Source organism: Mobula birostris, unplaced genomic scaffold (genome assembly GCF_030028105.1).
Source record: "Mobula birostris isolate sMobBir1 unplaced genomic scaffold, sMobBir1.hap1 scaffold_379, whole genome shotgun sequence".
In the NCBI taxonomy this organism is placed as follows: domain Eukaryota; kingdom Metazoa; phylum Chordata; class Chondrichthyes; order Myliobatiformes; family Myliobatidae; genus Mobula; species Mobula birostris.
This window is the reverse complement of record NW_027276868.1, coordinates 198,804-225,154: the sequence shown is the minus strand read 5'-3', so window position 1 is coordinate 225,154 and position 26,351 is coordinate 198,804. Positions and strand designations below refer to the sequence as shown.

Below are 26,351 nucleotides of genomic sequence, written 5' to 3'. Positions count from 1 at the left end.
CCCACAGGTAGCTGGCACTGAACATTCTCTCGCCTTCCACTCTGGTCCCTCGATGACTTCAACCCTCCTCGATGTATTAATCAGTATGAACGGTGAGAAATGGAGTCGATCAAGGGCTTGTGCCCCGTCTCCAGGCCTCTTGGTCTCCATGTCACACACTTTCCCTGAAACCTCATGGAACCCTCTCGGAGACAGCAATGCTCCAGATCACTCAATCGGCTCAAATACGCACCGCCAAAATGCAGATCACAGGCTCCAACAGCAGCAGAACCACATTTGAAAGAAAAAGGACCAGATTTGTGAACCGCCTGAGCAATGTCACCCGTGGTCACACTGTTTGCTGTTGCCATCTTCCCAAGTTCCTGCAGTAAGCTTTGTAAAGTCTCACAGGGTTTTCTCCTCAGCTTCTATAAGATTACCTACCTCTGCCAGTTCCCAGAATATTCAGCCTTTATAAGATTACCTACCTCTCCCAGTTCCCAAGATGTTACCCCACGAGAATCCACACTATCTGCCACCCCCTCAATCCCACCAACCCCATCCTTCTTTCTGACCTTTGGTATTATCAACAGAAGCTAATGACCACCACCTCCAGTGTTTCAGCCCCCTTATGCCACCTTCTGCGTCAGATGGATTGCCAAGAATCTAGGTCTTGGATGAGCTGCAATTATTTCTTGTTAAGCCTCGTAAGAGAGAAGTCATCATCTTTAGTCACCAGCTTTTTAATGTTGCCATTATCCCATCTCTCTCCAGGCCTGCTTTCTCAGGCTGAACAAGACAGCTCCTGATTTTGGAATCCCATGTGACCCAACCCGAGCTTTCAACCTGCCAACTCCCTTTTAGGAAAGATGCTTATTTTTGCTACTCAACCTTGGTAACTGGTTTATTACTGTCACATGCACTGAGAGACAGTGAAAGCTTTTATTTTCAGGTCATCGAGACAGATCATTCCATAAATACGATGTGTAAACAGACATGACAACTTCGATCCTACTTATGAGCCAATGCAGGCAAAATTCCAGAGCGCAACGCATGAAGTTTGCCGCCCAACCAATCAGCGACGAGATTTCCTCCCCGCATCACAGCTGAGTTTCCGTAATGATGACCAATCGGCTGATTGATAAGGATATAAAGGCCAAGCACTCGGAGGGTGGACAATTACCAGCGCACTGATGATATATGGAGATAAAACCTTTGCAAGCAAATTGCCAAGATTGGAGAACTCAACTCATACTATATTGAGATAATGCAAAAAGGAAAAAAGGTCAGGTTGCAGAATGTAGCATTGTAATGCAGAATATAGTAATTACAGAATATTAATATATCATTCATCTCTGTCCGCCTCTACTGACGAAACCCTCACCTATACTGTTGGTTAGCTCCAGACTCAATGATTCCATCCTTCCAGTCACCATTCCTTTCTTTACCCTCTGGGAACCCCAGTTCATCAAAAGCTCGGCCCTCATTGTTTCGAATCTGTTACAGTCCCACTCACCCTCCTCGTCAGTCTCAGCTGCCTGGAGTGCTTCTGGGGTTACCTCACCCTCGTGCTTTACACCACGTCTCTGAACAGAACGGGGGTTTGCATGAACAAAAAGCAGGCTGATGGAATTTGTTATGGTATTCCATCTAGCTAATGGTGAAAACTTTAATTAGTTTAGTCTAAATATGGAAAGATTCAAAGAATAAATGAAAGGTCAGGCTACTCCATTGAGAGGAAGCTGAAGTTCAGAAAGGGGCTTACTGAAGGCAGGGCCGAAAGGGGTTAGGCAGGAAATGATCGGTGGGAAACAGGCAGCGGAGTGATAGATAAGGTAAGATCTGGGATCATCACTCTGAAAGGAAATGGCAAATCAGCCCAAGCTACTCGGTCTCAAATGACAGAAAAAATATCTTAAAAAGTAGATCAGAAAAGGGAGGTTATTAACAATTGTCAAGAGCATGATTCAGTTATTAATGACTTAGGAAAACACAGGAATGAAGGGGTCTGTGCACTCTGTAAAATGTAAATCATTGTAGGCATTCCAGGCTCTTGTGCTTTTAATTCCTCCACAAACAAAATTTGCAATCAGCCACCAGATTTCAGACCATATGACCCATATGACCATAAGACTTTGGAGCAGAATTAATGAGTCTGCCCTGCCATTTCATCAAGGCTGCTTTATTAATCCTCTCAACCCCATCCTCCTGCCTTCTCCCCATGTTACGGGGAAGCAGATTCACAAGTTTGGTACGTGAGACAGAAGACACTGATTACAAGCAAGCACATTAACCATTTCTTTACAGACAAACAGTAAGATATTCGGCCAAACATGTCAATCAGACAAGAACTCATCTAAGCCTCCCTAAGTTACAAAAACTACAATACTAAACATTCAGAAACACTTCCACAGGTACTTCATTAAGTCTCCCTAAGTTACACAACTACAAAACCAAACACTCAACAGACAGTGTGCATGTGGGCTCCCCTCTATTTGTGCATAATGTTTTTAATGGTTCTTCAGCACTGGTTATGACCTCATTGTGAAGGGGAGCCCCGAGAGACAAAGGATAGATGAGTGTGTCTCTCTCACATGCCATTATTATACCCCTGAGATGCCCAGAACCGGACACCGGTGCCCTGACATGCAAAGCAACCAGTGGGAAAGAACTGCTGTATCCCTCGAACAGGCCAATGAAAGACCGGCAAATAAACTAATCATCCACATTACTGTGGTAAATCATATATATATGTTGTAACTGGGTTAACTGTCTGGATACGCCCCTCTGCTGACTGCCCCTGTGGCTCCTCCCACAGAATCCTGTATAAAGGTGTTTCCCCTTGCCCCTCCCCCTCAGTCCAGGGGCAGACACTCACTGTGAAGGTCGTCTTGTACAGCAAATAAAAGCCTTTCAGTATTTTACCAAACCTCAGTCTTTTGGAGTTATTGAAGGTGCTTCAATTACACCCCGTAACCTTTGATACCCTTATTAATCAAGAACCTATTGTTTTGGATTTAATATTTGAGTAACACTGCAAGTGTATTGTTTGATTAAGCATTCTTGTTTGTTTAAATAATTCAATCCAGGTTGTATGTAAAAACCCGTGAGTTGCCCACGTCACGATGCTATCACGTGACATGTATGTGCCTCACAAAGTAGAAACAAAGTTGGACTCACATCCTGGACTCTTCATGTTTCCCTTTCAATTAGTTTTTATGTTTTGGAGTTACAAATCTTAACTTTGGCAACAAAAACGTTTTAAACGAAGCTGAGACAACTACCTACCTGTTGAAGCGCAGCGAGGCATTTGAGTTAAAATAAAAGAACAGTGATAAATGGTTGACTAAAAAAACCAGCACAGCGTGTGTTTTGTCAGAAAGGTACCAAGATGGCCAAGTAAAAAAAGGCAGAAAACAAACAAATTCACAGGTTCATAAACAGTGAGTACGGGGTGATAATAAACATAAATAAAATAAAGAAATGTTTGGCTACATCACAAAGGTCCTTATTGCTATAATAGGATTATTTCTGGGGTAGCATCTGCACCTGCACTCTGTTAGAAAGCTGTGGACCAGGTGCTTCAAGGCTGCCCAGGTGCTCAGTGCTACCTGGATGACATCATTGTTACCAGTGAGGATGACAAGGAATACCTCCAAAATCTCCAGACAGTGTTAAAAAGAATGGAAGACTACGGGCTCAGAGCATGACACAACAAGTGTGAATTCTCTAAACCAAGCATCACTTATTGTGGTCACACCATTGACACAGAAGTATACACAAGTGTGCTGAGAAAATTCAAGCAGTGGTGGATTCCCTGAGGCTAAAAGACGTGTCACAGTTGTAGTCCTTTTTAGGATTTGTCAATTACTACAACAGGTTCCTGACAAACCTGGCTACTGTGCTCCACCCCTTGAACTCATTACTATAGATCGGGAAGAAATGACAATGGGCAATGCAGTGTGAGTTGGCTTTCCAAAAGGTTGAAAGTTGGCTGATCCAATTTTTCTCTCAGCCCCAATCTCCTGCCTTCTCCCCTTATCCCCTCATGACCTGAGCAAACAAGAGTCCATCAACCTCTGCCTTAAATATACATTAAGTCTTTATTTCAGCGGCCTGTGACAAAGAATTCCACAGATTCACCACGCTCTGGCTAAAGAAATTCCTCTTCATCTCCATTCTAAAAGGGTGCCCCTCTATTCTGAGGCTGTATCCTCTGGTCTTAGACTCTCCCAACACAGGAAACATCCTCTCCACACCCACTCCATCTAGGCCTGTCAACATTTGTTAAGTTTCAATGAGGTCACCCCTCATTCTTCTGAATTCCAGTGAATACAGGCCCAGAGCCATCAAACGTTCCTCATATGATGATCCACTCAATCCTGGAATCATTTTGGTGAATCTCCTTTGAACCCTCTCCAGTTTCAGCACATCTCTTCTAAGATAAGGGGCCCAAACCTGCTCACAATACTCCAGGTGAGGTCTCATCAGTGCTTTATAAACTCTTAACATTACATCCTTGTACTCACACATTACGATCCACATCATCCAGTGAACCTGGCCACGCACTGTTCGGATCCCCAGCACATCCAGAAGAAAGATGTCCAGAGTTGTTGGAACCACTTCCCGCAGTCCCAGAGTCAACTCCTACAACCACTGCGGAGGAGGCCCCAGGACCTGAGATTGATACACAGCCACAAGCCTCCCCTGCCAGGCAGAGTGACCCTCCTCCTTGTCAGGAAAGACATTATCCCACAAGAATATGAATGCCTTCAGAGCGATTAAATCTCTTGGCCTGAATGGGACAATTTAAAATATACTAGGGTATGGATGTCTGTATAGAAGTTGTATTATATAGTATAGTGTGTATATAATTGAGATGCATTCTCTATTGAGTTGGAGTTCATAGCTAAGCAGGGAGCAGTGTTGATTATTTAATATTTCAGTAGTAATTGATAATATTGTAAATATATTGCTTGTTTAAGCATTCTTGTTCATTTTAATAATTCATTACGGGTTATATGTTAAAAACAAGTGAACTTGCATACGTCATGATGCTATGTCATATGTATGCGCATCGCTTAAGTCAAAACAAAGCTCGACTCACATTCTGTGCTCTCTGTGTTTTTACTTTTTAGAGTTACAAAACATAACTCCTATCAGCCTTTGCTAAAGTTTAAATACACCCAGTGACCTGTCCTCCACAGCTGTCTGTGGTGCTGAATTTCACAGATTCGCCGCCCTCTGGCTGTAGAAATCCCTCCTCATCTCTGACCTCTGACCTAAAGGGATGTCCCAGTATTCTGGGGTGTGCCCTCTGGCCCTAGACTCCTCCAATATTGGAAACATCCTCTCAATTCCACTTTAACATCCACTTAAAAAGTACATTTAACTTTAGAGAGCAGAGAAAAAGAGAATCACGCTCCCTAATATATTTAAAAGTAACAGTTTAATTTATGTAGCTAAAAATAGATTTTTCATTAAATGATGAGCATTTTTAATCACAGGCAATCTTCCTCAAGTGAGTAACCCAATCTTAAAGAGTTGGAGATGAATCACAAAAAATATACAAAGCTCTTTCTTGGCCATCCTGGAATACTGTAGTTGGTTTTGTAGTAAATTAAAATAATTATTCAAAATGTTTTTGATGGATATTATTGTCTTTGATACAAAGTGCTAGTCACAATTTTGTGTGCCGTTGAATGCAATGAACAGTAATTCCCTCTGGTGATTCATTTATCTACGGTGACGCATTTGCAACTAGAGCTGAAAACTCTGTAATCCTTTCTGAAGATTATACTAAATTTGGAGGAATTACAATCCAATAACCAACTCAATTCAGCAGAAACTTCAGAGCATAAAGTGCAAGATGTTAACTATGGAAAAGGCTGGAGATATCCTGTGGGAAGTCTTTGGTGGTGGAGGATTTTGCCTATTTTAAGAAGGAATGATATGTTTAGATACATTAAAGCGGGAAGTTATGGACAGGGTGGTAATGAATTCTGAAGGTGTACTAAACCAATGAACCCTGTGTGAAAGTTGAAAGGTCACCGACATCAGATGAAATGCATCCTGGGATTGTTAAAGGAATCAGAGACAGTGGTCACAATGGGTTAGATAATCTGGTATTCTCACACTACTGATCACCTTTGCCCTAGACTCTGCTGTTTCTCCCAACATTGTCCTAATGGAGTCTTCAAAGAGCCAGCAAAGGCAGACGGGCTGAATGGCCTCATTCTATGTTGCAGTTTTTAAGATTCTTTGAGTAGTTCTGCTGATCTCAGCAGTAATGAAGAAAGGGGGATTTCTGTAGCCGGAGCTCTAGTTCCAGTTCCAATCTCTAATTAAAACATCTATGCTAATATCATCGATAGGTTTAAAAATCAGTATTATACTTGGAGTTGTGTATGGTTTTAATGTTTTCTTCCCCACTATTCCAACATGAATCTGTTGACAAGACTTCACCTCTCAGATGGCTGGAGGAAGGCTCTGCTATAATTCTTATTTATTTTTAAAATTTATTTTATTTAGTGATTCAGTGCAGAGTGGGCCCTTCTGACCCTTTGAGCCACACTGACCCAGCAACCCCCAGGTAAACCCAATGAACCCTAACCTATCACGGGACAGTTTCCAGTGAACAATTAACCTCCCCGGTACGTCTTTGGACCGGGGGAGGAAACCGGGGCACCTGGGGAAAACCCACACGTTCCATGGGGAGGACGTACAGAGACTCCTTATAGAACGGCACCGGAATTGACCCCTGAACTCCGGAACGCCCCTAGCTGTAATAGTGTCACGCTAACTGTGGTGCCTAATCTCTCTTCCTACAGTCTAACCTAGGGAACGTTGCAGAGGCTAGGACTCTCTGGTTTATAGATGATAATCTTTCACATCAGTCCAGCTGACCTACAGTGGCCACTGCTTTACATGCCTTTCTCTAAGACCAGTAAACACGTCAGCCTAGCAACTTCAACTAGGTGGTTCCTTCCAGAATGTGGAGAGCTGAAACGCTTAGTAAAATGGGGCGATAAATTTAAAATATAGGTTCTTGCTGAGAGTTAAGGAGCTTATTAACCTTCCTTACTTGGGGATCGATTTCATTGCGAAAGCACCTTTCCACAGCACATATCCTCACTTCTCAAAGCGCTTCAGCGGGGGAGCTACAGTGATGAGCTGTGAGAGTACTGGCCTTCCTCGAGTTCTTTGCAGCTTCCGATAATCAGGACATGGAATCTGATGTTTTCCTTACGATACTTTCGTGGATTAAATTAGTTCTTAATATTTTCTCTGGAGCTGTCAGTCTAGACTGCCTGGAACTTCTGATGTCACGTCCAACAGGTGTGAGACTAATCACTGACCAGGGTACACCTGCCTCTTTAATTTAATGGTTTAAAATGTTGGCCATGGCTTAGGAAACACAGTACCCATGGGAACTTAAGCTTAAATTTACCCAAACAGGAGAGCTGGAATGCTTCAGTGTTGTCATTATAATCTTAATGAAGTGTATGGCAGAAAGATACTGAAGTGATTCTGCAGGTTGCTACTCGGCTCTGAGGGCTGCCTCCTGCTTATTAAACCGTTCTTCAGCAAGGCCACGGTGCCAGGCAGTGAACATCCATCTCAGTGGCCTGCTAAGGAGGCCTGAGATTGCAACGCTCAATACCCGTCACTCAACATGCATCCCTACATACTTGGCAAAGGACTGCTGTGGAGTCATAGGCCTTTCAGTCTGGCCTTATGGTCATCAGGTACACCCCCCTCTAACCCACTGTGTTGTCCTCATCACTCCGCCCCCTCCCCCGATACTACCACTCACTTGCAGACTAGGGGAGCTCACAGCAGAAAATTAACCCACCAATCCACAAATAACACCTGGAGGAATCCCACAGGGAGAATGTGCAAACTCCAACCAGACTTCCCTGGAAGCCAGGACTGACCCTGGGTCGCTGGAGCTGGGAGGTAGCAGGCCCAATAACTGTGCCACCACCCCACCCAGACTAAATGAAAGGGTTAATGATTGACACGGTACTTGTGGTGTCAGAGTTGAGTGGCTTTGGCAGACTCAGGCTTCCTGCTGCTGTCAAAGCAGGTCTTGAAAGTGCAGATCCTTGTTCTGAGTAATCCTGGCCTCTTTTTAACTGTGACCACCCAGGACAATTCCTGCTAAGTTTTTGATCTTACTCCGAATGGCTACAGTAAACAGACACACAATCAGTAGCAAAAGACTGACCTTTGCTCCATGCCGTCCCGGCATCCCTAGGTCACCTGGCTCACCCTTTTCCACGCGACGGCAGAGAAAAACAGGAACAGGAGGGGAAGATTAGGAGAGACCAGTAAAGCAGATTCTGAACAAAGACAGCTAATAACCTTGGCTAATAGTACCTTAATATGTGTAATCTGTACATGGCATTCACAATTTTCGCAGATGCATTCTACAGATTAAAATGGGAAGATTTCATTTTGATCTGTCTCATTTTGATTTCTGTGTGGAGGAATGGTATTCATTTAGTTGATGTTTTTGGCAGAGAACTTGCTAATATTGGAGAAGAATTGTAAATAGCTGGAATTTTTCCCTTTTCATTCTATGATCAATGGTTTGTAAAGTATAAACCCAATAATTGACTTTTAATATCTTGTAAGTCTTGCAGAGGTTACAGTAAGATATAGCAGGTTCCTGTCTCACGGGGATTACAGCGGGAAACATACGGACTAAATCCATCCCAGCGTCACGGAGCAGTACAGATTTTCTGGAGAGAGCGGTCTAATGCTAACCCTGGGGTTACAGCAATGCTCCCACTTTAGTGTGGCCAATAGACTGAATTTCTCCATGGGGATAAAGCAGGGAATGAATGGTCAACAACTCACCTTGGAGTTGCACTGAGTTACAGACAGATTCCCCCGCCCCCCACCCTGGAGTTACAGAGAGGAACTGGCAGTCCCATCTCACACCCAGTGTTACAGTGAGGTAGCGATGGTTTCAACCAATCCAAGGTTCAAGTGAAGGACAACCTACCCCTCGTTCCAGGGTTACAAAGAAGTGTGTGGGGGGGGAGGTGGTTGGAGTAACGGTGAGGAACGCCAACCGCTTTGCTTCCCACTGCCTCTCTCCCATCCGACACTTTGCATTACAGTGACGTACCGTCAACGACTTCATTCTCAGCCCGCTACCATAGCTGGAGTGAGGTACAGCTGGCACTGCTGGGATCGGCGAAGCCCAGGCGACGATGGTCTCTGCACCACCTAAATCCCTCTTTTTCACTCCGCTCCTGGTGGTTGTATGTCCAAAGGTCTTGCAACCCAAGTTATTTCTGCTTTAGGAGTTTGAAGTACCGCCTCAGTCCAACTGCCTTGTTAATGAGCTAGTTACCTGCTTCTTTATGTTTCAGTGGGGGCAGCTGCTCGGGTGATAATGTACAAGAACGAGGACTATGGTGACACTCCAGTGGTCCAAAACGTGGAAACGACCACCCAGGTGAGGAGATCACTTCTCATTGCTGATGGTCCTGTGTATGCTGACCAATTAATAAAATCTATTGCCAATTTCGACTTCGTTGTTTAATGACTACACATGAAACCGCACAAAGTAAGTGGTCTCATCAAGAGGTTCCTGTCCATGGGTTACAACTTTCTGGGCACTCCATTGGCACATTAAATGGGTTGCACAATTAGTGGTGAATGACCAGCTCCCTTAAATTGGAATCACCACTCCTTGCAGGCATGTGGACCAGGTGACCTGCCCATTCTAAAGTGCTGCAGGGAAATTTGCACAGGAAACCATGTAGACCAGAAAATTCAATCAAGAGCAAGTTGCTCTGTCTGGACATCAGCACTGCCAAGCTCCAGAAACAGAATCACCAAGGCCAATGTCAGCTCAAGCCTGAGAGCAGTGCAGAGGACGAAGACCTGGTGGACCTTGCTCCACACTGGACAGAAAGCAGCTGCACATTCCTTGTGCAAAACTAACATTGGAGCCCAGAGAAAAAAGTGAAGTGGGACAAATGAATTTGAGAATTGTAAACCAGTGTGAATGGCTTCTAGTTAGAAAAGTCAACTGACCTTGGGCCCTGAAGCTCCGGGTAGGCCGATTTCCCCTCTTCCAGGTGGCCCTCCATCTCCTTTCTCTCCCTGTTTAAACAAGCAGAGTCACAGATCAATAGATCCTGATTTCCTGCAACAGTGAGACTGCAAATTCCTTCACCTAATCCAGGTTTCACTGGTCTTCCAGTCCGTGCAGAGTGAGATATAGAGACTTCGAATTATCTGATGGTAAATTCACAGAAAGGATTTTACTTGTGCGCATTGGGCGGAGTTTTGAGGCATTTTCAGGCATAGAGGGCATAACTGACGGTTAATATTTAAGTATAAAAGTAGCTGCTTCTTCAGATCAATTTATATTGTGTACAATTATATTTAAAACTGAAATGCATATCTTTTCTTGCTTTTCCCCTCATCCCCTTCTTTTGTTAAATTTATTGAGATACAGCATGGAATCGGCCCTTCTGACCCTCTGAATCTCTGAATCTGACCCAATGCCCAGATTTAACACCAGGACAATTTACAATGAACAGTTAACCTACTAACCGGTACGCCTCTGGAGCATGCAGAGGAAACCCACGTGGTCACAGGGAGAAATCCTCACAGGCAGTGGCGGGAATTGAATCTGGGTTGCCTGTACTGTAAAGCGTTGGGCTAACCGCTATGCTACTGCGCCGTTGCGGTGAGATTATATTATATATAAGGTGTGTATTACATTATGTATAGCTTGGTTCATGTCCCCTCAATATACACAAGATGTGTGACCTCAATACTGTAGGCTTTTGAGCACAGTCTGCTGACCTCACCTTTGTTCCTGGTAACCCCGGCAACCCAGGTTCTCCCTGAGGACCCCAAAAGCCAGGCTCACCCTAAAACACAAACAGCGAAGTTAACAATACACTCAATCACAATGTTGGTTTAAATCTTTAACTACTGAGGAAAAAAAAACACATTGAATTGAAATTAAGCAGTCACCCAAGTGGTTAATAGGCTAAAGGTTTGGTGATTAATAGATGCACCACAAGATTCATATGCAAAAACTGCATTTTAAAGAACCAGCCAATCATAAACAGCCATCAAATCTGAAGCAATACTGTGCACTGCAGAAGAGAAGCAAAGGTTGCAGTTTCATCAACAGCTAGCACCAGGGCACAATCATCTGAGCAATTGATATCAGCAACTTACAATAGGGAGGATGAGGACCTCGGCTGGGGAGCTGTGTCTGCCCATCACTGTCTCCATAACAGGATTTACAATTCAGATGGAAGTAAATGAAGCAGTTTCACGTTGGAAACAAGATGCCTCCCAAGGCACAGGGCATGAAATGAGAATCTGTAACTCCTTCACTTGCCCAGTAGCAGGATTGGACACCCTGAAGCACTGTGCTCTCGGGGCATTTGTGACCACAGCCCTAGGGACAGCACTCTGAGCTCTAGCACCCAGCTCCAAGCCAACTCAGCACTGTACTCTAGTTACAAGAAGCAATGCTGTTTCAGATCAGAAAGGACAGATGGGGTGTGGTGGGGGGGGGAGGCATTAGGGAGGTGGAGACAATCAGACAGTATTGGGGGTACAGCTTATTTCAATGTATTCAACGGGAGACAAAAGTACATTTGAAACTAAATCAGATATTCAAGTTCGTCCAGCAGTGTTGAGCTAGTTGTCCTGAGCTGCAGCCTTTGATGAAATGACTTTCACAAACTCCCAGCTGCATCTTTTCCAAACACAAGCACAGTGCCATGTGGGCAGGGCAGTGGATAATCCCGGAATTTGTCTGTGCCCCCGACCACAGAAACAAAAGGCCATGGATTTATTTACCCAGACGGTGAACACAATAGCATATTTCATGATTGATAGAGAGTTTCAACTCCCTCGGTCTCTCCATTCCACTCATACCTGAAAGATGAGATCAGTTTCTGATCCCTTTGTGACTAACTGGGCCAGATGAAAAGACGCATCTTATAAAAACTCAACTTGATTAAAATGGTATTCATTAGCCACCATTACGTTAGGAATTAGAAAATTGTTAACTTTTTACGTAATTCTGCTAAGTTAACAAATTTCACGTCACATGCGGGTGATAATAATGCTGATTCTGAAAACCGTTCCCCAAAGCATCAGTTAAAGATTGACTATCACGTTTGTTCCTTTTATGAGTTAGTTCACAGGTAGGATCTGGCACTATACTTTATTGAAGCAATTGTCTGGCTCTAGCATGTCAAGACACAGCTATCCTTCAATGCATACACTGGATTTATCCTCAAGCAGACAAACTTTGTTCAATCCAGATGTATGCAACCTAAACTGCAAATGCATGATAATGTCTCTTTTCTTTCCAAAAGTTCTTCATACAATATCCCCAACAGCCTGTACCAATAAAAAAAACAGCAACAGCCGATTAGATTCAATCCAAAAGAAAAAAAATGTCTTTATGTCAGTCCCATCCATTTTGTCCTCCCTCAGGACGGCACTAATACTTCAAGTAAAGAGATGCTTACGTGGCAAACCTGAGATGTGTACAAGATGTTGAGAAAATGCCATTGACCTGCAGAACTGAACGCAACTGCTCAGAGGCAGTGAGAGGTCCAAATGCCAGTTCCATAACTAGAAACTAACTGCAATTGCGAAACGCCAGAATTTTCAACACATTATTTAATTATCCTTCCATGATGGTGCTTCTATTTATGAGCTGTTTTATAGGTAGCATCTGAGGTGATTTTGCACATGTGTTGGATCAAGAGACAACGTCGTCTAATGCACGCTGAAGCAGCCAAACTTCTGCTCGATGCAAATGTGTGCAAATAAAAACTCCACCATAGCTTCTCATTACGTTTCTCCCAGCACACAGCTGTGGGGTTTCTTTCTCTCTTTCATACTGCCTCTCCTAACATCTTCGGCTTTCTCAAAACCTGCTCATTTCTCAGCACACTCTCCAACTCTCATCAGTCTCACCTCTCCTGTTACTCTGCACCATGTCACTTTCTTGCATCGTAAGTCTTATTGACCTGCCTGTGAGTGCACAGAAGGATGCCATTAAAAACCAAGAAAACCTACAGCACAATTCAGGCCCTTTAGCCCACAAAGCTGTGCTGAACATGTCCTTACCTTAGAAATTACCTAGGCTTACCCATAGCCCTCTATTTTTCTAAGCTCCATGTACCCATCCACGATTCTCTTAAAAGACCCTATCGTATCTCCCTCCACCACCGTCGCCGGCAGCCCATTCCATGCACCCACCACTCTCTGCGTAAAAAAACTTATCTCTGACATCTCCTCCGTACCTACTTCCAAGCACCTTAAAACTGTATCCTCTCGTGCTAGCCATTTCAGCCCTGGGGAAAAAGTCTCTGACTATCCACACAGTCAACGCCTCTCATCATCTTATACGCCTCTATCAGGTCACCTCTCATCCTCTGTCGCTCCAAGGAGAAAAGGCCGAGTTCACTCCACCTATTCTCATAAGGCATGCTCCCCAATCCAGGCAACATCCTTGTAAATCGCCTCTGCATCCTTTCTATGGTTTCCACGTCCTTCCTGTAGTGAGGTGACCAGAACTGAGCACAGTAGTCCAAGTGGGGTCTGACTGGGGTCCCACAGAGATGCAACATTACCTCTAATTTGACCCATTAGTTGACACCAGCTCCAAATCGAGCCATCCACCATCTAATTTTCCTCTACTCATTTCACTATAACTTGTAACTTCTCCTCTCTGACATGACTATCTACTTTCTTTTCATGTTTTTACAATTACCTGCACCAAGGGATGATTTAGATAATTTACCTTAGGCAATTAACCTATCGGTGCATCTTCAGGTGGAAATGGCAGCAGAGACCTACATGTTTATGGAGAGAATGGAAAAACACCTACACCAAAAGCACTTGAAGTCAGGATCAAAACTGGGACGCTGGAGCTGAGGCAACAGTTTCACCCATTCCACCTGCACACTTACCCTCAGCCTGTCCCTGCACCATTCCAGTGTGACTCTGAACTGGCATCATTTTCAGAGTCTCCCACCGTGGCCCATTCATTTTATATTCTACCGTGTATTCAGTAGAAACAATGAAAATACCACACGTGTATTCTGCTTAGGTAACGTCAGAGTGTGCTGATATATTAACAATCCCATAGATTCCACAGTTTGATCGGAAAGGCATCAACAATCGCTAGCCTCTTCCTACTTAATCAGGAGCAGCAACAGGTGATTCTTAGATGCCTTAAATCTGAATGAGGAGAGGCACTAATAAACCAAAGTTAGAATCGATGTCTCTAATTAAAAATATTGCTAAAACATGAAATTCACCATTCATGCTTTGACAGCTTTTTGAAAGGGCAGTCCCATTAGCTTCTCCCTCATATTGTTTCCACACTACCCTGTAATCATTATTTTACTTATCCAACTTAGTTTTGAAAGCAACTGCTGAATTTTCCAGCATAGTCAGCTGACAATCCAGCTCAGAAAATTAGAAATACTTTGAATTGAATTTTATGTAACTGACTAATTCACGGATAGCATATCAGCTGGTTGGTCTGATGAGCCTTTGGAAGAATTTTGTTGCATTTTGTATGCCAAGGAACAATGTCATTTGGGATGTTCTGTTTAACCAGCTTGAAAACACCAGAGGGAAGAATGTAGCCATCCACCAATAAGTGGTGTGGCTTATTCCAAGGTGATGGGTGATCAACATCTCACACATGCAAACACACAGGCAAATGCACTCACACTACAAGTACAAGCAGAGGCACTGGTACTCATGCAGAATGAAGGCGGGAGGGCTGTGTGCAACTTTGTCCTGTCTTTCTTGATTAGTCTCCAATGGACTAAAGCAGCTAATTGTTGTATAAAGTAACATTTTCACCGGCACATGCAAAGCCTCTGAGTTCTGTACATCTGCATGTTGTGCTTGATATTCATTTCATGAAAACGTGTGCATCTGACTTGCACAGGTCGAGGAGGACAATGGCCAGCTGGAAGCATTTGTTTTAGCTTTTTTTTCTAAGTAATCCAGATCTATAATTGCAAGAAAAAAGAATAATCTTCACTGGGGTTTGCCTACAAATAGTGAGCCCAAGTTCTGGAGGATGTTCCAGATTCCGCCCGCAGGCAATGAAAAGTACAGACCTTGCAGGACTAGGAAAATAAGAAACAACAGGGGTTGGTCGCATGGTGCTTGTCCCACCACACAAAAGGGTCATGGTTGATCTGAATGTTGGCCTGAATACTGTTTTACTGGTTGCTCCGCATAAACCTCAGTTCCTTTGTAGTCAAAAAATCTATACCCATTTTAGTCTCGAAAATAATGAGCATCTTAGAAACCACAGCTCTGTGGGGTAGAACATTCCAAAGATTCACAATGTCTGGGAAAAGATATTTTTCTTTAGCTCTTCTTAAGCAGGTGAATTTTTAAAATTCTGACATTATATACCCCCCACTCCCAAACCAAGTTCCACATTTCAATGTCAGGGAAAACATTCTCACATCATTCAACATGGTCACCTCTCATTCCTCTAAACTTCACAGCACATGGGTCTAACCTACTCAATACTACCAGTGAATGGTACTGAATGGAAGTCTAGGAAAAGGACTGATCCTAACGAGTGATTCCTAAAACTCTGCAGCGCATTTCATTTATTTTCTTTTTATAATAGAGCTGTTGAGTGACTACAGGAATTAATTCAAGTGAAGCATGGTTTTAGTTGTTCAACCAAAGCATTGAGTACCTATTTTGAAAATAATTTAAAGAAAAACACATTTGCTTTTAATTTTGAAAGGTTCAATAGGAAATGTTTTGCCTTGGTAAGTACAAATAATATAATTTAAAGGTCTGCTGTTATACCTGTGACTTTTGTTGGTCAATAAGCTCAAATCACTAAATATTACTACTTCTGCCTCCTATGAACCTTTGAACTTCTTCACCCTATTGTTGGTAATGGACTTTAAAGGGCTTGTTATCAAGTAGTTTATTTACACTCACTTCTAAACTTAAACACCAAGAAAAAACTTCTAACTTGAGTTGTTGCAAGTGGTAAGGAAAATGAGGATGCTGGGAAAAGCAACCAGGAGTCAGATGGGTTTGAGTGAGTGACGTACGTGTGTGTGTGTGTGTGTGTGTGTGTGTGTGTGTGTGTGTGTGTGTGTGTGTGTATGTGTGTTTGTAACAGAGAGAGAGAATTCAGTGTAGTCATTCTCTTTCCCTTGAACCCCTCACTCCTTCACCCTCTCCCTCCTTTCTCCCTTTGTGTACACATTTTCTCCTCGTTCTCTCTTCCTCACCTCCCTCTCATACCTTCATCATATTCTTTACTCTTTCCTACGCAGAGTTCTCCTCCTTTCCACCACACTCCCTCTCCTACTGCCTTGCTCTCTTCTGCATGTGCCTCCTCCCAGTCGCAGGGGTTTCCAACCTGGAGTCCATGGCCCTCTTGCCCAACAGTATTACCCAGGGCATGAAAGAGGTTGGGAACCCCTGCCCGTCAGCCTCTTTCACAAGGCCTCATTGGATCTGTTATCTACAGTTCTGGAGCTACTTTAAGTGTGGGAACAGACTGCTCCTGTTATCAATAGAGCAGGAAGGAGGCGGCTTAGAGAACAGAACCTTTAAGATTGTGCCAAGCCTGGTGAGCCAGGAATCTGGCTTGCCATTGTATAGGATAGACAAGGATCAGGGTAGGAGAGTGGCAGTGGAGCCAGATATGGATGGGATTGAGTAATCCGGGCTCAGCAGGGTTGAGCAGGGGTGGGGTTCATAGATCGGGCCGAACATGAAGGTGATCATGGACTGAGCCTGACTTCAGCTGAAGTGGTTGCTCCAGATTCCAGTGTCCAAGCCGCAAAGGATGTGCCCGGAGGGAGGTGACCCACAGAAGGCTCTGCTGAATCCACATGCACATTAATTGTGTGGATCAATGGCAAAAAATGAATAGTCTAATAGATAGAAACAGAACATTACCACAGAAACGGTGTGATACATGTTTGAGAGTAAAATCCCAGGTGGTAAGTGAATGAAATGGTTTGCTCGTAGAGAGCTAAAGTTTCTTTTAGCCTGTCCTTTCCCCTTCAGACTTTGCCACGCACAGTGCCAATAATGCACTGCCATCTACTGTGCTCTGTCTTTCTACAAACTTTCCTAATTATGGGAGAATCCAACTTTAGATCTCCCATTTCAAGCTGAGTACGGCTTTGCTCTTCTTGCTGAGGAAAGTCAAGGAATCTCCAAAGGAAGACAAATCTCTCCCCCCACCCCCCCCCACTTCAAGGCTTGCCTGAGCAGCTGGGTGGATCAATATCCACAGGTACAGGTACAGGTATTAGTCTGTTCTGTGCCAATGAAGTCCAACATAATGATCACACTTACATCATTCTGATGAAAGATTGTGTCCCATTGTACTTCAAACCATAAGGGAAATGTTCTACCGTGGGTTCTCGGAGTTCAAATTCCACTACTGCCATCACGTTCCATGCATGGTGATGTTAACTGCCACCATTGCCATGATATTCCACATTGCCACTGTACTCTATGTGTGGGGAAAATTCCCTTTCTGTCATTGACGAGGAAATTCTCACTGCTGTCCTTAGTGTTCCTGACGCAGCTGGTTTCATTAGTAAGCTCAGGATTGAATTAGCATTGGCGATCTGATTGCTTCAGTCCTGAGATTCATTTTCTGTTGCCAAGGTTTTGTCTTATCCTCAACTTCTAAAACTTGACATAGTACCTGAAAGCAGGATGTCTCTCCTACTTTTCAGAATTATTAAATTCGGCAGACAAATATATTGCGAGATGGACAATAGGCATCTGCATTAATAGCATTCTTCTTGCAGTGCTGCTTAAATCAAAGTTATATTCAAAGATGATCGTTGCTAGAATTTTCAAATAGCCGATCAAGCCGAATTTCCAAAAAAGTGATGAAGAGGTCAGAGAAGAGTGACCATCGAGATCCTAGTTCACAAGTATTCTTGGAAACACACACACACACACACACGCACACACACATGGACACACATGGACATACACATGCTCACACACACAGGCACACACACACACACAGACACATGCACACACACGTACACAAATGCACACACACACACACACACACCACAAAGTACTATTAGTGACCCTTAGTGGCTCACGCCTGTTTTGCAGTTGTCTGTACAAGATCTGTGCTTGGAGCAGCAGATAATTGTACTGGTCTCCTAGAATATTAAAGTGCATTTTGATTTTTAATGGCTGTGAATTTGCTTTCTCCTAGTTAAGAGGAAGTAATGCACAGCTGAGGTGCTTAAAAACTTAAGCACAATAAATTACACTGCGCCTTGCAGCAGATCTCATGTCTGTAAATGTGCACGTTCACTTTTGTATTATTGACCATTGATAAAATTACACAATCCAAATGTACATAGGTACTGGCAATGAAGGGCATTGTCAAAACTCCTCTGCAATTCCTACACTAAATGAACAGGGATAAACAAAATTGTATCATAATTGGTGAATTTATTGGAAGACAGTAACTATATGTCTGAAGAAATTCAGGACTCCAAACTAAAAAAAATACAGGGAATTTTGAAAAGCTAAAAACGGAATAAAGAAAACACTTCTAGGGGTTTCATATTTCATTAATTTTACTCTTCAATGTTAAAAATTGAAAATAAATCTCAGGAACATTTTGCTGGACAGAACTGGAAGTTGTAAAGAACATATTTTTTCCTGATGTGAAAATCATAGTGCTTAGTGTTAAATTGAGTAGATTGTATTTCACTGGGGAAAAACATGTCTAGTCTAACATTTGGACAAATACAACAGCCAAGTTCTGTAACTTATTGGGACGTAAAATTAATTGATGGCTTCATTGTACTTTACAAAAATCCTGTACGAAGGAAATTCTTCAGGAGCAACTTAAGGGAATGAAGCTACCAGCAGATGTGTCACTATTCATTTTTTACCGTATTTCAGTTTTCCTTGGTAAAATGGAGGAGACAATTTGTACTTCCTGCAAATTTATGAAACTGCAATCTTACATCATTAAAATGAGTTACTTTTGTTGTAAAAGGTAATCTAAATGTTGATATATGATTGTGTTTCCTGTGAGAATTTGTTCCTGTTAGAGGTCATTGTTAGGGTCAATGAGTAGAAATTCTTTTGAAGGGTTAATTCATCTGTAACAAGCAAGCTGTATGGTCAAAAGTGGCAGTAGTATGGAGGGCAGCAAGGGTTGCTGTGTGTTCCACTGCTTTATTTCCCTGGGATTTCAATGAATATTCTCGCCTAGCTACAGGCACCATGGAAAAGATTCCAGTGCAATTTATACAGTTTGTATCAATATGAGTTCAGATGTAAAACTGTTGTATGACTGGCTTGTCAGAGTGGTATTGGGAGTAGTGAGTCTGATCAAATATCTTGATGGGGTTGAAGCTCTGAAAGTCTTTCTGTTTAAGAGTGAAGTGAAGCACGTTTGATCTTCATGTATTCTAGTGTATCTCTTTTTGTAAATGCACTCATCTGCAGTTTCTCCACTCAGTGAAATATCCTAACCAAGGAACTAGTAACCTTAAATACATGTTACATGGCACCTGTCACCTGATCCTTCCTAGGTGGGTGTAAGTGACTGACATGTTACAGACTTACTGGGTTATGCCTGGCAGGAGAGTTACAGGTGCTGGTGTTAGGCCCGGACAAAGAGCAAAGTGCTAAATCCAGTGCCGGCACTATTAATTTGAAGACTAAGGGGTTCATTTGGCCACATAGATTAAATTGTTTATATAAAGTTACTTGCCTTTATTCTTTATAAAAGTTAGTAATACAAGTTAATCAACTCATCCTTTTGTGTCCAGTGTACCAAATGCAATTGATTTTCAATATAGTTAGTGAGAATACACTATCCTCATTCCAATAACGCCTTTATCCCACTGTGAAATACTTGTAGTTCCTAATAACTTTGGAGTGTGAAACAAATTGATTTTGACGGGAAGAGGACTAATCACTCCTCATACAGCACAAGAACAAAGTTTTCCATGATGGAACCTATTCACCCATTTTGTTTTTTGCTGTACAGAGGCCCTGCAAATGATTTCCTGCCTCAGAGACAAACACTGCTGGTTGAATAAGAAATCGGGATTCTAAACAAATCATATGCTGAACCTTCCTCTATCCAACAATGACATTCATTTATTGAGAGTGTTAATGTACGGAGGAATTCAACATCGAAACAAGCATTGAGCCCATGGTAGCCATCAAGAAAACACTTACACTAATCCCAATTTATTCTTCTTATATTCCCCTGATTCTACCATTCACTTGCACACTATTGCGGCCTGCCAATCTATCAACCCGTGTCGCTGGGATTGGGAGGAACTCAGGTCACCAGGAGGAAAGCAGCACGGTCGCAGGGGAAACGTATAAGCTTCATACAAAAAGCACTGGAGGTCAGGACTGAACACTGATCTTTGGCGCCGTGCACCGCAGCTTCACCAGCCGTCCCACAGTGCCCCTGGAAGGCTAAGCAGCATTTCTGTTTTATGGCACATCAGCAAACCAAATTAATAATTCTGCTGCTTGGATGTTGCCAATGCACCAAGTAGGCATTCTTCTTCCTCTAATACGGAAACTGTTATTAATAAAAATACAGTATAGAAATTTACCTCGAATGTTGACAGCTAGGTTGTCTCCATGTACTAACTTCAAATGAACATATCTCTTAATTGAGTGAAGTAAGTAGCTCCAGACTATTTGTTACGCTCTCAATCAGGACGATTGCTGTTATGTTGCTCTACCTCAATGCACTACATAAAAATTTGGTTTATATGAACTGTAGACAAGACTATATCTCAGTACATGTGACAATAATTAACCAATTCCAATTCAGCTTCCAATATATTGGTTTCATGGATATGCTGTTTACAATAATTAACACAGGTGGACTTTAGTCAGGAAATTGGGAAATTCCTTTCTACAATAATTATATTTATTTGACATTGTGCCTTTGTAAAATGCTCTGTTCATTAAGTTTTCTTTCCCGGCCAGATTTGTGCAAATGCATATAAATATGCCATCTGATCAACTTCAATGAGAAAAAAATGCAGAAAAATCTAAAAAAAAAGAGTTCTGATAGATTCTGATTTACAGAATCCAAACTGTGGACGATTTTCAAATTGAAACTGCCAAAGCAAATGTCAAAAATAAAATGATGGGAAGCGCCACAGACAGAAACGAGTGACCAGTATCAGAAACCAGGCAGGCTAACGACAGCTTTACTTCACATCCATCCCAAAGTACAGTCTGCAACAGTCATTACCTTTATCCCAGGGAGTCCAGGAAGCCCAGGAAGACCTGGTTCACCCTACATAGGAAAATTACAAAACATTATAGAAAAGTGTTCAGCTATCTCAAGAATCTTCTTTATCTCCACCTCAATGGTAGCTAAGCAATACCCCGATTTAAGGATCAAAAGTTAGCAAATATAATAGGCCTTTCATTTCTTTCCCAGGCAGTGTGATTTTATCTGTTTTTCAGCAAGGGAGTATTTTAGCTTTTTATTGATAAATCACGTATGAATGTGAACTGCGGCAAGGTTGTTGTATAAAGTCGTTCACGTTGCCAATTCTGTATGTGAAGTCACTGTAATGCAGTACTAGGTGGCAGCATGTAGTAAAACACGACCCATTCACGTTTGGGACTCGGTGCCAGAATGGAAAAGCTAAAAGGTTCCTCCTTATGATTGCAATGAGGTGAACTGACAGTAAACAAGCTTTGGTCGTCTGGGTCCATCTCCCGGTGGACATGAACCCCTATACCATTCAGATGGGCCCTCATTCTGGAACTAATTTTCATTGAGTAATCTTGCATCTTAATCTGTCAATCAGATCATGCTCAACAAAAAAAGACCCAAATGTTCAGGCTTAGCATTAAGCACTGCTGCAGATGTTATTAGGGGTGTTCAACTTGAAGGATGTCAGTCAAGGTTTAATACCAGATATGTACTTGTTATTTGATTTTGATTGCTAGAGATGCACTGTCACTACTAATGTGTAAGATTTACTCACAGGCACATCTTCCACTGAATAAGACTATTTGTTTTCTTTTTCTTCCTTCCTGAGATGTCTTGACTCTTGTACTTGAGATATACCAGGACAAATTGCTCCGCCAAATGACCATTCCTAACTCGTGAGCCTAGATCTCTAGACAGCAGTAAACTGGACTCTCTGGTGCACTTTCTGACAGTGCAGCCTTGATCCTTGCCCCATCAGGCGTCTATGACAGACGTGCTTTTCTACAGAGGGAACTGGTAGCAAGAAGTAAAGCAAAAGGGATAGATTTTTCTGAATCTCTGGGCCAGAGGAGCGGAGGCCATTTGGAACATTTCACTATTAATGTAAGTTAGCTCAGAGTAGATGGAATTTCAGCCCTGACTGTCCTCAACTGCATGTGAAGCCAATGCATAGTGGCAAACTTACTTACTGAGGGAGCAGTAATGATTCATTTATGATTATCTTACAATGTGCCATGATTCAGAGGATTTACTGACCACAGTTGCTCTTTTGTTCAATCCAGACGGGACACTAAGTTTTTGTTTATGAATTTTGAAGGGATATCACTAGGATAAGAAAGCATTTCTTTTTGAAAAGAAGATAAAGAAAATATGTTGTTGCCTATATAGCAAAGAAACAAACTCCAAACATTGAAATAAAAATACAATTTCAAGATTCAACAGGATCAGAGCATTGACTGCTACTGCATCGTTACTCGAACATGTGCTGGTTTCTGACGGACCAGTGGAATGCCATGCATACCACACTGATTAGCTGATGTGAAGTTGATGGAAGTTCAGCGACTTGACACTAGACATGTCTTGTTTTGATCACTTCCATGCCCAGACTAACTCCAGCTAACTCCAAAAATGATGTCACCAACAGGCATTGCAACAGATACTTAGTAATTTACTGTTGGGGCAGAAAGGTAAGCGTATCAGGAGCAAAGAGGTAAATGTTTTAGATATGATCTTTGATCAGAAGTGGTAAGACGTCTCACTCAAGTTGTTAAACTCTCCTTCCTGTTTCAGTTAGTGATTGAAGTGCACTGGATTTTCAGTGCTCTGTTTCTCTCTATCTCACATCTCCAACACTTTTGTTTAAAAACTCATTTCCATGTCCTTTACCTGCGACACCATTCCAGTTATTTCTGTAGCAAAAGCGAGCTGGACACAGACAGGGAACTACTGCGTTTCTACGTACTGCACCACACAGAGAGACATAAATGCATACACGTGAAATAAATAGGGAGAGGAATGCAATGGTCCTTTAAATAGGGAAACATCAGCACGGACAACCTCATCAATCAGAAATTATTCAACAGCTTGGTAATAACAGAAATTAATGCACAAATAAGCAAAATGTGATCAGCATATATCTTTGGGGCAGTCCACCAATGTGAATTTAATATGTTGGTGTATTTGGGAAAGAAGAAGGTGGCTGAGCTTTTAAAACATTACAGCTACTGTACCTGGAGAAGTCTCTCCTTCTCCCAAAATCTCACTCACAAAGCATTCATAATCAATGTGTTCATTTGTCTGCTAATGGATGCATTTAATCTGGAGTCAAACTTGAGAAAGAAGCACAGATCAATATGCCATGGCAGCTCCTGAGAGTCTAATTTTAGGTGTGCTTATGTCAGAATAGGAAGTGCTGATAGGAAGATACGGCAGCTGCAAATACTCCACACAAGTGATAAACTGAATCAGTTCAGCCCGATCATTGGACGGGAGGAAGAAGAAAGAAAATTTAAAAAAAAGGCTGTTTGGCAGTGTAATTCTGGGGCTTTAAGAAGGTAAGATGTCAACATGGTCAGTGCCAAAATAAGGGATCAGTTATTCATATTTATGAGGCAAAACACCGGGCAAAGAAATGTGACATGGTGCAGAAGAATTGAAGGGGATATTGCAAATTAGAATAATATGACAAAGAGAACCCAAGACAGACCAGACACAGATTGTCTTTTTCTGGTCGGCAAGATAAAATGAGGGGTATACCATAAGGACCAGAGCAGAGGAGAATCAACCATTTATAGTTCGTACAAATGAAGGCGCCAACTCTGACAGTGAGCACAGATTCAATGGGTTGAATGGCCCTTTACATCAGAAGGTAATATGAAATATGAAAACTTTGCTAAATTCACTGATGACACAAAGATAAGGGGAAAAGCGAAGATAAGGGAGCACGATGAGGTTAAAAGGGATATTGATAGATTGTGAGTTGAACATCAACTTGCAAAATGTGGCATTATGGAAAATGTGAAATTGCCCACTTTGGTGGTAATAAGGCCATATATTATCTCAATGAGAGATTGCAAAGCTGTGAGATGCAGAAGGGTCTGGTTATCCTATTGCATAGTTTGCAAAAGGCTAGACTGTGCAGGCATGCCAACCAAGTGTTACAGTTTATTGCTCGAGGCATTGGAGGGAGGTTATGTTTCAGGTGAAATAATTTCTGGAATTCTGTATTGATTTTTTTAATTTGAGAAAAGGTGTTAATGCACTTAAAGATTTTCAGAGTCAATTAACTAGCTTGATAACTGGGATAGGGAGGTTGTCTTTTGAGGGAAGTTTGGACAAGCTAGGCTTGTATTGGTTGAAGTTTAGAATGAGAGGGAACTGAAGTGAAACATGAAGCTTCTGAGAGATTTCAACAAGGTGGATAGGGAAAGGATAGTTGCTCTGTGAGAGAATCTAGAACTAGGAGTCTTTAAGAGAAGGGTTTTCACATTTAAGATAGTGATGAGGTGAAATTTTCTCCCTCAAAGATCGGTTAAAGTAAAGGCTCTGGATAGCTTAAGGCAAAGTTAAATAGATTCTTGATAAGCAAAGGATACAAGGTCATTGTAGTTTTAAGAATGCAGAGCTGACATTACAATTTGAGAAGCCTTGATCTTATTAAAGGGTGAATCAGGCTTGAGGGCCCAAATATCCTGCTCCTGCTCCTAGATATATGCTCTTCTATATTTTAATCTTAAAAATCTGTATTTGGTGCATATATTGAAATAAACTCTTATTCAAAAACATATTGGATGCTTAAAAGGCTTTCTGCAAAGCTGTCAGATTGGGTGAAGTAGGGGGCGAATGCCACTCCAAGAAGGGAGGGAGACAGAAGAAGGGAAGTTATAGGCCAGTTAGCCTAACCTTGGTTGTTGGGAAGATGTTATAGAACACAGAACATAAAATAGTACAGCATATTACAGGCCCTTCGGCCCACAATGTTGTGCTGACCCTCAAACCCTGCCTCCCATGTAACCCCCCTACCTTAAATTTCTTCATGTACCTGTCTAGTAGTCTCTTTAACTTCACTAGTGTATCTGCCTCCACCACTGACTCAGGCAGTGCATTCCACGCACCAACCACTCTCTGAGTAAAAACCCTTCCTCTAATATCCCCCTTGAACTTCCCACCCCTTACCTTAAAGCCATGTCCTCTTGTATTGAGCAGTGGTGCCCTGGGGAAGAGGCGCTGGCTATCCACTCTATCTATTCCTCTTAATATCTTGTACACTTCTATCATGTCTCCTCTCATCCTCCTTCTCTCCAAGGAGTAAAGCCCTAGCTCCCTTAATCTCTGATCATAATGCATACTCTCTAAACCAGGCAGCATCCTGGTAAATCTCCTCTGTACCCTTTCCAATGCTTCCACATCCTTCCTATAGCGAGGTGACCAGAACTGGACACAGTACTCCAAGTGTGGTCTAACCAGAGTTTTATAGAGCTGCAGCATTATATCGCGACTCTTAAACTCTATCTCTCGACTTATGAAAGCTAACACCCCATAAGCTTTCTTAACTCCCTATCTACCTGTGAGGCAACTTTCAGGGATCTGTGGACATGTACCCCCAGATCCCTCTGCTCCTCCACACTACCAAGTATCCTGCCATTTACTTTGTACTCTGCCTTGGAGTTTGTCCTTCCAAAGTGTACCACCTCACACTTCTCCGGGTTGAACTCAGTCTGCCATTTCTCAGCCCACTTCTGCATCCTATCAATGTCTCTCTGCAATCTTTGACAATTCCCTACACTATCTACAACACCATCAACCTTTGTGTCGTCTGCAAACTTGCCAACACACCCTTCTACCCCCACATCTAGGTCATTAATGAAAATCACAAAAAGTAGAGGTCCCAGAACAGATCCTTGTGGGACACCACTAGTCACAACCCTCCAGTCTGAATGTACTCCCTCCACCACGACCCTCTGCCTTCTGCAGGCAAGCCAATTCTGAATCCACCTGGCCAAACTTCCCTGGATCCCATGCCTTCTGACTTTCTGGATAAGCTTACCGTGTGGAACCTTGTCAAATGCCTTACTAAAAT

The 26,351-nt window shown here is 42.4% G+C and overlaps 1 protein-coding gene across 1 annotated transcript in view; it reads right to left on the bottom strand.

Annotated features, from left to right (window-relative positions):
- The window catches only part of LOC140193053 (uncharacterized), a gene marked incomplete at its 5' end in the record, with an annotated part of 166,646 nt that overhangs the window by 77,408 nt on the left and 62,887 nt on the right, over window positions 1-26,351 (bottom strand). Inside the window, 4 exons of the mRNA XM_072250497.1 lie at window positions 8,210-8,254; window positions 10,036-10,104; window positions 10,821-10,883; window positions 21,299-21,343. Coding sequence (XP_072106598.1) covers window positions 8,210-8,254; window positions 10,036-10,104; window positions 10,821-10,883; window positions 21,299-21,343 — 222 coding nt within the window. The remainder of the gene's footprint in view (window positions 1-8,209; window positions 8,255-10,035; window positions 10,105-10,820; window positions 10,884-21,298; window positions 21,344-26,351) is intronic.